General features: G+C 39.7%; 2 protein-coding genes across 3 annotated transcripts in view; both read right to left on the reverse strand.

Moving 5' to 3' along the window:
• Window positions 1-13,527, reverse strand: part of RABGAP1 (RAB GTPase activating protein 1) — a 155,545-nt gene that overhangs the window by 71,208 nt on the left and 70,810 nt on the right. The gene's annotated exons all lie outside the window — the stretch shown is intronic.
• GPR21 (G protein-coupled receptor 21) lies at window positions 171-1,220 on the reverse strand. Its single transcript, XM_068988030.1, has one exon. The coding sequence runs from the start codon at window positions 1,218-1,220 to the stop codon at window positions 171-173; it is 1,050 nt and encodes a 349-aa protein (XP_068844131.1).

The following is a 13,527-nucleotide window of genomic DNA, read 5'->3' on the forward strand; positions in this document are numbered from 1 at the left end:
TTTCTGCAAACTTAACAAGGTATTTTGGATGGATCACTTGTTAGCTATTGCTTAGAATCAAATTATTAAATTATTTTGTCCCATATTTCCCAGAGAACTAGAAATACAAAAAGATAAAAAGGAAACACACACACACACAAAACACACAGCAACTCAATATTTGAACCACTTCAGACATGAAATCCATTAAGAGGGCCTTTGCTCCGAACTGTGTAAGGGTCCTTAGCTACCATCTGACTTGCACAAGAAGTACACATGGCCCCTGATAGGCGCTTTAGTCCTCTTTGGAAGACACTGTTGGAAAGACTATAAATGACACAGTTACAGAAACTATTACTAATAGCAAGCCAGGTAGTCAAGAAGGATGCGAAGCGGTTGCTGTGGCCAGTAGAGCTCTCCAGTAAGAAGTAGATGATGTATGGCAACCAGAGGATGTAAAATACACTAGTAATTCGGAACAGGACCATGGCATAACGCTTATCAGAACAAGCCTGCACCTCCCCAGTCTCCCCACTCTGGCTGCTGAAGCGGGCTTGCCTTTCGTTGATTTCCTTTGTGTGCTGTTGGCAGATGCGGAAGATGTTGAAATAGGTGAAGCACACAATGAGGGCTGCTGGGGCATACAACATCATCACGATGAACAGGGTGAAGTAGGGGTCGGTGTGCCAGGACTCCGCACACCACTGAAACACATCTCCATGATATCCAGGTTTGCCCCAGTGGAAGAAGGAAGGCAGGAAGACCAGGGTGGAATATAGCCAAATCAGGAAAATACACAGACGTAGCCTCCAGGGCGTAACCAGGGTATTATAGGTTAAAGGTTTAGTGATAGCAATATATCTATCAATGCTGATACAGGCCAGAGAGGCCATGGAGACACTCTTCAGAACTGATACTATAAAACCAAATACCTGGCAAGTCAAGGACTCCTCTACTGGCAGCGGGTGGTGGAGGAGCGATAAAGAAGGGACCAGGCAGCTTACCCCAACTAAGAGGTCAGCATATGCCATAGTCTGGATAAAGTAACTCGTAGTATGGTGGTTCAACAAAGGTGCACAGTGAAATACAAAAATCACAATGATGTTGCCAGAAATAATCAACACAGTTAGAAAGACAATAATCAATACTTCCAAAAGGCAAAAATTGACAGTTTCCAAGTAGCCAAATGCCAAGAGGCAAAAAGAGTGGCTGCTCTGATTACCATCCAAGGTAGAGTTCATCTTGAGCTCAGGAGTGATCTTTCACTTCATGCTGCCGCTTGGCTGCTGCCAACAGTTCAAAGGAGCAGCTGCTGTCATTGCGGTCAGCTCTGTGTGTCTGCAATAATGCCCGAGGAGCCTTAGTCCCCAAGCTCGCGATGCTGCCGCTCTGGTGCATTGCCTGCAGTGTAATTCCCCTTTAAATCCTTCTTGGAATAGGGAGAACCAGCAGCAGTTGTCTGGCCAGTCCCAGATGCGGCCATAGTACCAGGTTTACCATACACATAGCACCAGGGGAGTAAGGCAAACTCTGGGTACAAGGTCTTCAGCCAGTGAGGGTGGGGGGCAGGGGCAGAAGAGAAGGGAGGAAGGCTAGGACTTCAGCAAGAGTTGTAATGAGTCTCCTCTGAACAGCTGACAGAAGAAAAGGAGAGAGCGTTTTACATTTTGTATCCAATGCCCTAATCAAGAACCTGCTAGCTCAGGCTGGTATCCCACCTCCCACTCCATCCCACCCCACCCAGGTCAACTATTCCCACCTACCCTCAGCAGCACCCCCACATAAACGGTTCTTACTTTACAGAGGAGGTGCAGCAACAGCAGGCTTTCATGACCAACATAAAGCAAAATCAATCGCCAGTCAGATCAATCTAACCCCATTTCCGTTCTTTTGAGCTTTTCAGGGGAGAAAAGGAATCTACTTATACCATTTAATTACCACTAATAAAATTAGCCAAGATAACTTAATTGTTTTTATTGATTCCAATGTAATATTTTGCCTCTTAGAAAACATTTCAATGGCATTGATCTATCTAGCTCAATTTCCGAGTATTACCTGTAATTCTGCATGCTGCAATCCAAACAAAAGCCACAGAACATCCTTAGCAGAAAGCCTTGCAAAGCAGGAATGTGCCTCAGCCTCGTTTACTGCAGAACTGAGACACAGAGGGAGGGGATAAAGGAGGAGGAGGAGAAATAGGGAGAAGAGGGGGCTTGGGAAAAGGAAGAGGCGGGGGAGGGGAAAGAAGAAAACGCCCGGGTGCGCGCACACGCTCTGGCATCTTTAGCAGCTCATTAGAATTCACTGCCAGAGAAATGCTCCCTGATTTCCAGACTGCACAGTTGGGGGATAACTTAATATGTCTGCAGTGCAGCGACTGAAAGCTGTTTCCTCGTCGGTCTGGAACCCCTCCCCCTCACCGCCCCTAACCCCCCACCCCACCCCCCACCCTTCATAGATGAGCAGAATTTAGACTGCCAGTAAGAAGAGGGGGTAGTAACCAGGACTGAGTGCAAGCCAGGAATCAGACTGAAACACACTGCCCGAGGGGTAATGGTGAAAGGAAATTCCTATTTTCTTGTAGCATTTCCCACAGAACAAAGAGCAATGTTAAAGAATGAAAGTATGTTAACAGTGCATGACAACTGAAGAATCAAAATCCAGCACCAGAAGTTCTAGCTAGAAGGCTACATATTTGGCATTAATTTCTTCTCACGATTCACTATATACAGATCAGTTTTAAGAAACATGACCAAAATAACAAGCAAATTTAAAAATTAGGTCTTTAAGAGGAAAAAAAACAAACAAAAAATCCCATCCATTCCAAATACTGCAGAAATAGCACAAAGAATTACACTGTTCCTATATTTAACACTATCGTCTGGTTGAGATGTCATACCTTGCTTCTAGTTTGCTGTGAAGTGGTACATATACAAACAAAAGATGGGCAAGTAAATGCACCCATAATTGCAGGAAGTTTCATGGTACAAACTAGCTTTGTATCTTAGAACACACAATCTTGTCTGTGCCTACTAACACAAATTGGGATTGTACTGTGGCATTTCAGATGATGTCAAATGAGCACAATTTTCAGCTAACTGGGAGTGCCAAATTATGACAATTTTTAGTTAATTGTGTATTTTTAGTATCTTTTCTTCCAGGTATCTTTGGTCTCTCAGTTCATTCTTCTAAGTAAAGCTTCACATAACTCAGTAGAGTAAAATAAACAAATGTTGACCTCTGAAAACATTTCAGAAGGTCTGCATACCGGGATGGAGATGTACATTATGAGATCCAACTTTTTTTTGTTTGCTTCACACACATGCTTTCTCACTACAGGCAATGGTTACTCACCATCAGAATTCAATTACATTTTAAGATCTGAAGCACTGTGCTTATTACATGAAGGCAAAGAACTAAAAAAGCCTATTAAGCATAAGTTTGATAGCTTAATTGACAGGTCTTACTGGAAAAGATGGCAAAGTATGTCAAAAAGACCCATGACACTGAACTCCCATCTGGTTCAAGTCCTTGCTTCCTTGCTCTATTATCACCTAGCTTCTCTTGGCTTCAGTTTCATCACCTTCAAAATGAAGATCATACTCTATTTCATGACACTGTTGAGAAATAAAGCAAATGGTATACATAAAAGGCTTACCAACATCTAAGAAACAGGAGGTATATAATTTTACTTTATTCTCATACAACTCAAACAGCCTTCCTAAATAGTCTGTGTTTTCCCACTAGCCACGCTGTGCTGCTTGAGGCTTGGGCTCTTCTGAATCCTAAGGTGCCCTCTCTCACTGTGACTGCCTAGCTCTAAGGGTGGTAACAACAGTCATTTGGATACACTGCTGCCCTGCATTCCTCAAATACATTGAGACAGTACATACGCAGGCAAGAAGGAATGATGATATGGCATTAAAAAAATTATTCCCATCAGACAGGTAACTTCTGTATGTCTCCAGACCTGATTTCACTCCTGAGTTCTCTTTTCCATCCACAATTTGCCTACTGGTCACACATCTTCTACTTGGATGTCTTATAGAGACTTTAACCATAGCACATCCAACAATTAAATACATTTTTCCTACCAAATAAACCTCTTTTTTCCCCTGAGATTTCCCCAGGCACTCAGGTATGAACTCGGGAATCATCTTGACCACTCTCTCTCCCTTAATATACCATTCTTACTCACATCTTGGGAATCTATCTCTAAAATGGTTCTCAAATTCATTTCCCCTTTTAGTTTTTAATATTTGGGGCTATCATTAAATATTTTCTGTACTTCTCTTCTTGTTCACTTTTCTAATCTATTCACCCATCAGCACGTGCTTTATTAGGGTTACTATGAACTCCATTATGCAAGAAGAGTCTATGGTTCCCAATGACTTTCCAGTCTGATCTCACTAGTCCAAATCCCCCAAATACCTTGCCCTCCAGCCAAACCAGATTACTCACTACTCTCTACATTTGATGTAGACTTTATTTCTGATCTCCCTGTTTTGAGTGCTTAATAAATACTGACTTAAAAAAGAATTTCTGAGACTTACATTTCAATAAATGGAAAAACCATTTGCCGAAGCTGAGTGTCCACAGTTTTCTACCTACTTGTAACTCATTCTCTTACTCCATCTCAGGTTTCTCATGCGTACAGCTAGATAGTTATGCGGATAAAAACAGCTGTTACATTAACTGATAGCTTTAAAGAACTAACAATGTTATAAAAATGCAACGAAACCAACAAGCTGTTACAATACCATTAGTAAAACAGTAGTGCTTTCAATTTTGTTTGTTTTACTAAAACCACTCTAGGAGCAGCTATAATCAAAATATTTGTGTGTATGTGAGCACACGTGTTCAGTCACTCAGTTGAGTCCTGACTCTGTGACCCCGTGAACTGAAGCCCACCAGGCTCCTCTGTCCATGGAATTCTCCAGGCAAGAATACTGGAACGGGTTGACATTTTCTACTCCAAGGATCAAACCCGCATCTTTTTCGTCTCCCGCATTGGCAGGCGGATTCTTTACCACTGCCACCTGGGAAGCCTTCAAAATATTCATACTAGAAACTAAATAATCAGTTAAGAGTTACATGGTTTATTTTGGATTAAAAGAAACAACTTTTTTTAGAGGAGAGAAATTATTAATGATAAGGAAAAGCAATAAATCTGTCTTCACAAAAATTCATCCATACATTTCCCTTTTAAAATAATGTAGTTGCATGATGTATTTAGTAAGAATACTTCTGTATATATGACTGAAAGAAAATACATTAAAAATCAATTTTACTTTTCATTGGATAATGGGATTACAAATGATTTTTTCTTTATCGTTTTATGTTTTGTGAATTTGCTAATTTCTATGTGCTATTTTTATAATCAGATAAAAAAGACAGCCAAAGTAATACATAACATGTCATTTTTGGTAAAACTAACAAAAACCTGGCTGTATGATGTCCTCCCAGAGCCACGCTGAACAGATGATGCCAGGTTAAATCACCTGCTTCATAGGGCTCAGCTCCATTTGGCCTAATGTCATCACTGCAACATGCCTTCAGACAGTCCTTGGTACTCAATTTATTCATAATGGACTCTGATGGCCTTAGTGACAAATCCTTACAGAATGACAATGTAACTTGATGAACTATGTAAAATTGTTAATATTTAACAAAGCTAGTGGAGGTGATGAAATTCCAGTTGAGCTATTTCAAATTCTAAAAGTTGATGCTGTGAAAGTGGTACACTCAATATGCCAGCAAATCTAGAAAACTCAGCAATGGCCACAGGACTGGAAAAGGTCAGTTTTCATTCCCATCCCACTGAAAGGCAATGCCAAAGAATGTTCAAACTACCACACAACTGCACTCATCTCACATGCTTACAATGCGGGAGACCCAGGATCGATCCCTGGGTTGGGAAGATTCCCTGGAGAAAGAAACGGCAACCCACTCCAGTACTCTTGCCTGGAAAATCCCATGGACTGAGGAGCCTGGTAGGCTATAGTTCATGGTGTCGCAAAGAGTCGGACACAACTGAGCGACTTCACTTCATACTTCACATGCTAGCAAAGTAATGCTCAAAATTCTCCAAGTCAGGCTTCAACAATTCGTGAACCGTGAACTTCCAGATGTTCAAGCTGGACTTAGAAAAGGCAGAGGAACCAGAGATCAAACTGCCAACATCCACTGGATCACTGGAAAAGCAAGACAGTTCCAGGAAAACATCAACTTTTGCCCATGAGTGTCAGTGGAGGCCTGCTGCAGGGCTAGGGGTACTGAGGGCAACAGTGCCTGAATGGGACCTTCTGAAGGAGGTTGCCATTGTCTTCATTACCTTCACCATAGTTTGGCCTCAGGTAAGGAGGAGGAATGGCAACCCACTCCAGTACTGTTGCCTGGAAAATCTCATGGATGGAGCCTGGTAGGCTACAGTCCATGGGGCTGCAAAGAGTCGGACACAACTGAGCGACTTCATTTCAAGGAGGCCTGAGGCCAAGCAACAGGGAGGGAACACAGCCCTGCCCGTGTAAAGAATTACTGAACTTGGCCCCACCCATCAGAACAAGACCCAGTTTCCACCTCAGTCAGTCTCTCCCATCAGGAAGCTTTTAAGCATCAGAGGGCAGACAGAATGAAAACCACAATCACAGAAAACTAATCAAACTGATCACACGGACCACAGCCTTGTCTAGCTCAATGAAACTATGAGCCATGCCGTGTAGGGCCACCCAAGACGGATGGGTCATGGTGGAAAGTTCTGACAAAACGTGGTCCACTGGAGAAGGGAATGGCAAACCACTTCAGCACTCGTCTTGAGAACTCCGTGAACAGCATGAAAAGGCAAACAGTTATGACACTGAAAGATAAACTCCCCACGTTGGCAGGTGACCAATATGCTACTGGAGAAGAGAGGAGAAATAGCTGCAGAAGGAATGAAGAGACAGAGCCAAAGCAAAAACAACACCCAGTTGTGGATGTGATGGGTGATGGAAGCAAGGTCCGATGCTCTAAGAGCAATACTGCATAGGAACCTGGAATGTTAGGTCCGTGAATCAAGGCAAACTGGAAGTGGTCAAACAGGAGATGGCAAGAGTGAACAATGACATTTTAGGAATCAGCGAACTAAAATGGACTGAAATGGGTGAATTTAACTCAGATGACCATTATATCTACTACTGTGGGCAAGAATCCCTTAGAAGAAATGGAGTAGCCATCACAGTTCACAAGAGTCCAAAATGCAGTACTTGGATGCAATCTCAAAAACGACAGAATGATCTCTGTTCATTTCCAAGGCAAACCATTCAATATCACAGTAATCCAAGTCTATGCCCCAACCAGTAATGCTGAAGAAGCTGAAGTTGAACAGTTCTATGAAGACCTACAGGACCTTCTAGAACTAACACCCAAAAAAGATGTCCTCTTTGTTATAGGGGACTGGAATGCAAAAGTAGGAAGTCAAGAGCTACCTGGAGTAACAGGCAAATTTGGCCTTGGAGTACAAAGTGAACCAGGTCAAAGGCTAACAGTTTTGCCAAGAGAAGGCACTGGTCATAGCAAACACCCTCCTCCAGCAGCAACACAAGAGAAGACCCTACACATGGACATCACCAGATGGGTCAATCAGATTGATTATACTTACCAGGGGCTATGAATTGTATTAAGTGTTTTCCTGCACTAAGTACATAAAACTAACAACTCAACAAATAAGATATTATTATTATTATACTATTTTACACACAGGAAACAAAAGTTTAATGCTAAATCACCCAACGTCAATGGCCTAAATATAGAACCAGCATTTGAATCAAGACAATCTACCTTTAGATGGACAGACTTAATCACTCTGCATACTGCCTTCCAAACCTGAATATATGATTTGCCTCTTAAAATGCTTAAAAGTTCTAGAAGTCCCCCGACAAGCTATTTCCTTACAAAATCAGATAGCAAGGGTATTGAATTGTGAAACAGTAGAATCACGGGCTATTTGGGGGGCAGGTCTCAAACATGCTACTTCATTTTTCCAGAATGCTTAAAAGCAGCTCAACCATTTACTTCAGCAACTTCATTTCACAGAAAAGGAAATTAATAGTCACAGGTGCAGAACTTCGTATGAGTTCATATAAGCCAGTGGCAGAGCTGACACTAGTACTCAGGCTTCCTAACTTCATGGTCAGTGCTTTATTTGCTAACTTGCTACCTTTTTGTTGAGTATCAACAGGAGGTTCTCATCATTAAACCTTATTGAATCCTTAACTAGAAAGATTTTAAATTAGAACAATCTAAAATAATGAAATCATAATTAGATATTCAAATTAAAATTTTCCAGACTGGTAAAATGTCCAAAGGCTTCCTCTGGACAATCAGAAACATAAATATTGATTATTTGGGCTTACTAATAGTTTAGGTCCTGGATAAAAGCCTGAAATTCACATCAAAATACTTGCCACCAAAATAACTAGAGAAAACAATGCAAACAGACTTCAGAGAAGACAAAGCTGACTAATGGAAGGAAAGAGAAACATCAGAATAGGTTGCTATTTCATTATTCTCTTATTAAAAGAATCCTTTAAGGCAGTCTTTTGATGTAAATTTCTGGTACTAAGCAAAACAAAATAGAGTTATTGATATAAAAGGTGAAAAATAACCAAAAGAAAGAAGGACCAGAGGACGCTTCTGGAAGTTGGAAACCAGAAAGTGCCCTATTTTTCCTCCATTCTAAATCCCAATTTATTTGACTTATCAGAACGAAGGAGCTGTAAATCTTACAGCTGGGAGTAAGAGAGGCCATCAGTTCAGTTCAGTTTAGTCGTTCAGTCGTGTCCGACTCTTTGCGATTCCATGAACTGCAGCGTGCCAGGCCTCCTTGTCCATCACCAACTCCCGGAGTTCACTTAAACTCACGTCCATCGAGTCAGTGATGCCATCCAGCCATCTCATCCTCTGTCATCCCCTTCTCCTCCTGCCCCCAATCCCTCCCAGCATCAGGGGCTTTTCCAATGAGTCAACTCTTCCCATGAGGTGGCCAAAGTACTGGAGTTTCAGCTTTAGCATCAGTCCTGCCAAAGAACACCCGGGACTGATCTCCTTTAGAATGGACTGGTTGGGTCTCCTTGTAGTCCAAGGGACTCTCAAAGAGTCTTCTCCAGCACCACAGTTACAAAGCATCAATTCTTCAGTGCTCAGCTTTCTTCACAGTCCAACTCTCACATCCACACATGACTACTGGAGAAACCATAGCCTTGACTAGACGGACCTTTGTTGGCAAAGTAATGTCTCTGCTTTTGAATATGCTATCTAGGTTGGTCATAACTTTCCTTCTAAGGAGTAAGTGTCTTTTAATTTCATGGCTGCAGTCACCATCTGCAGTGATTTTGGAGCCCAAAAAATAAAGTCTGACACTGTATGTCATACACTGTATGTGTGAGACCCATATGAGTGGCTTATTTACTAGTTTCCCCTCCCTGTGTCTGACAAGTTCTAACTAGAAACTATGGTTGAGAAACCCTCTATCTATCAAGACCAGTGGGAAAAGAAAACAAAGAATCGAGGAGTATTTGGTCTACAGAAATTTATTCCATGAAGCCAAAGGTAGTTCAATATCAAGAAGACTATTATATGTTGATAATGTACCTACCTCATCAACAAATTAAAGAAAATCATATTTAAGTGCTGAAAAATTCCTTCATAAAATTTCAGTGTGTGTGTTAGTCACTCAGTCATGTTCAACTCTTTGAGACCCCATGGACTGCAGCCTTTCAGGCTCCTGTGTCCATGGGATTCTCCAGGTAAGAATACTGGAGTGGCTAGCCATTTTCTCCTCCAGGGGATCTTCTCGACCCTGGGTCGCCTGCATTGCAGGCAGATTCTTTGCCATCTGAGCCACCAGGGAAGGCTGTTAGATATTTCAGTAGACATTCCTAATTAAAAAAAGCAAACTCTGGATAGAATAAAATCACTTAAATCAAATAAAAAGTACTTACAAAAAAAAAAGTAACCCAACTGAATAGCATGCTTTCCAGAAGTCTGAAAAACTAAGATCATTTTAATTAAAATCAGGAACTCAATAGTGATGCTACTTATCACCATCATCATTAAACACTGTCTTTATGCTTCTATCAAATATAAAAACAGGACAATTTAGCAACCTGCATAAACAGTGAAAAAAGAAGTGAAACTGTTTTTGCTATTATCATATACCTGAAAATCTCAAAGGATGCTAGTATAAACAAGAGGATTCACCAAAATACCAAGAAGTACATGGATAGAGAATTAAAAAAAAGTCTATTCTCTATTGTAGCAATTAGCTATTTAGAAATGGAAATCAGAAAAAAAAAAATATTCCATTTGGTATAGCAAGAACACTCTAAGATAATTCTTAGGAATAAATTTAACTAAAGAGGAATAAAACATATATGAAAGAAGTCTTAACAAACATAAGATCTGGGCAAATGGAAAGACATACTATATTCCCAGATATAAAGATATTATAACAATGTAACTTATAACCTAAATTAATATATAAATTAAATGTAATTCAAACTAGAATCCTTATATAACCTTACAGGATGATGTGAGACTGGAGAAAATCACTTGAAAGTTTATATGGAAAATTACATATGCAAAAATAGGTAAGAAAAATATGTATTGGGAAACAATGAAGAAAAAGACTTGCTTTACCAGATAATAGAACATAACTCAAAGTCTCTAACCAAAACCAAAACCGTACTGGTATATAGGAACATATAAACATCAAATTGAACAAGCTAGAAATTAATCCCAGCATGTATGAGAATTCAAGATATAACAAAGATGGTAGCTCTAGTCAGTAGGAAAATAGAAGTAGCACAACTGGTTAGCCATCTGGGAGAAAGTAAAATTGGACTGCTATCATATGCCATGTACAAAAATAAACTCCAGATGGATTAAAGATGTACAAATGTAACACATACAATAAAAATCTCACAAGGAAATGCTGGAAAGTACATTTACAAAATCTCGGGGTAGGATAAACCTCAACCAAGATGCAATTTTCTACATAAAAATTGAAAATGTTTTGTATGGCATAAAACTATAAAGTCAATATAAATCTAAAATTCTAGAAAAGTATAATGAAGTTACAAAGAATTAATATAGGTAATCATATAAAGTACTCACAAACTGACATCTTACAATTAATAGGAAAATATACAAAGAATACAAAGAGATAATTCATGGAAGAGCAAATCACTCATGTTTACTTGTAGTCAGGAAATTGCAAACTAAAGACATAATGGCATCATTTACATCCACTGACAGCAAAAATTATAGTGATATCAAATACTGCCTGGGATATGGGTTAACTGGCATTTTCCGACATTGTTGGTGGAACCGTGAACTGCCACAGCCTTTCAGAGGAGCAAGCTGGATATAAGTAAATTAAATACAAAAATTAAATAGCAAGTTTAAAAAACGTATTACCCTCTGACCCAGTAACCACACTACTGAGACTATTCCATAAAAGTCAAAGATTTGACTTTTAAAGGCCATTTAGTAAACATCATTTAGAAACTGAAAACAAAATAAATGCCTAGCAATAGAATGACTGAATAAAAAATTGCACTGATTTAGTCTATCTGGGTTTCTATGACAAAATACCACAGAATGGATGGCTTATGGACAGCAGAATTTCATTGCTCACCATTCTGGAGGCTGCAAGTCTAATATCAGGGTGCCACACAGCTGGGATCAGGTGAAGGCTCCCTTCTGGGTGACACACTGCCAACTTCTAGCTGTGTCCTCATGTGGAAGGTGAGGAAGGAGCTTCCCTTGACTCTTTTATAAGGGTGCTAACCCTAGCACGAGGATTCTGCCCTCATGATTGAGTCACCTCCCGAAGGCCCTACCTTTTCAATATCACCTTGGTATAATGGTTAAGTTCCAACATGAATTTTAAAGGACACCTTCAGATCATAGCACCTGTTATATGCAAGAACGTTCACAGCAACTTTATAAAAGCTAAAACAAGAAACAAAACATCTGTAATACCAGAATACATTTTTTAAAGTGTGATTTAGTCATACAATGGAATATTTGCAGCAACTAAAAAAATGAAAACGAATAAAAAATGAACTACTGGGACTTCCCTGGTGGTTCAGTGGTTAAGAATCTGCCTGCCAATGCAGGGGATGTGGGTTTGATTCCTGGTCCGGGAAGATCCCACGTGTCTTGGACCAATTAAGCTGGTGGGCCACAACTACTGAGCCTGTGCTCTAGATCCCATGCTCCACAATGAGAAGCCACCCCACCGACAAGCCCAAGCACCGCAACCAGAAAAGTAGCCCTACTCACCACAACTAGAGAAAGCCTGCATGCAGCAACGAAGACCCAGTGCAGCCAAAAATGAATTTTTAAAAATCTTAAAAAAAAAAAACAAAACAAAACAAAAAACTACTGATACACTCCCAAAACAGATGAGCAGAAAAAGTCAGATACAAACAAGTACATGCTCCAAGACTGCATCATTGTTTTTAAATCAAGTTCAAGAACAATCAAAACTAATCTAGGGACAGAGAAGTCAGAACACAGTATTGGTTTTTCAGGGCTGGAGTAGGGGTGGTTACAACTAGACAGGGACAAAAATAACTTTTTGAAGTGATGGACATATTCTTCCCAGAGCAGTATATTAATATGTAAAATGTCACTGAGCTGTAAATTTGTGTATTTTAGCCTATGTAAATCACAGCTTGCTGTAGAAATAAATTTAAAAATATGTAGTTTTACGACTCAAAAAAAAAAATCAGAGGAAATTTTAAAATGTCAATTACAGTGATAACTATTTATAGGAAGACAGAAAAACCTAGTTTTATAGATATAGCCAATATATATCTTATATCTAAGCTATGTAACACTATAGAATAAAACAGCATCAATCAATATTATGATGGTTAAATAACTTGTACATTCTGATTACATGTCAGCAATTTAATATACCTCTTTTAGAAAGTTTTTTAGTTTCTACCATCCACATGACAGTAAGTTTAATGTGAAATATAAAGCACATGACACCAGCATGGATAAACATTAATCAAATGTATCAGATATTGTTAAGAGCTGATTTTTTAACACATCATCTAACTACCAGGTTCTTCTTTGAGAAACAGGTATCACCATTTTCATGGAACCACAAAAAGAGAATATTCCATGTCTTTAAATTATCTGTATGAGTAGCCACACCAAAAATACTTAAGGAATAATTTTTGGCCAAACATTTCAAAGGACTTCAAAATGTTACAATTACCTAACAGGACGTGCAAACAAAAGAAAAAAATGAACTAGCTGTACCTTTGCTAGTCTCTCACACATCGCATACCCTGTTCTTCCATGTTTCCAATGATACTACAAGTACAACACTCTGCCACTCTTTCATGCCTGGTAAGGTCTCTTCTGAAATCCATCTTAAACATTATATTCCTGATAAACACTCTTCCTAGCCCCCCATGTGGAATTAGTCACTCCTTTTGATGGTTTCTACTGTGCTTTTCCAGATTACCACACAACTCATGTTAACCG

Source organism: Capricornis sumatraensis, chromosome 1, assembly GCF_032405125.1.
Source record: "Capricornis sumatraensis isolate serow.1 chromosome 1, serow.2, whole genome shotgun sequence".
Classification (NCBI taxonomy): domain Eukaryota; kingdom Metazoa; phylum Chordata; class Mammalia; order Artiodactyla; family Bovidae; genus Capricornis; species Capricornis sumatraensis.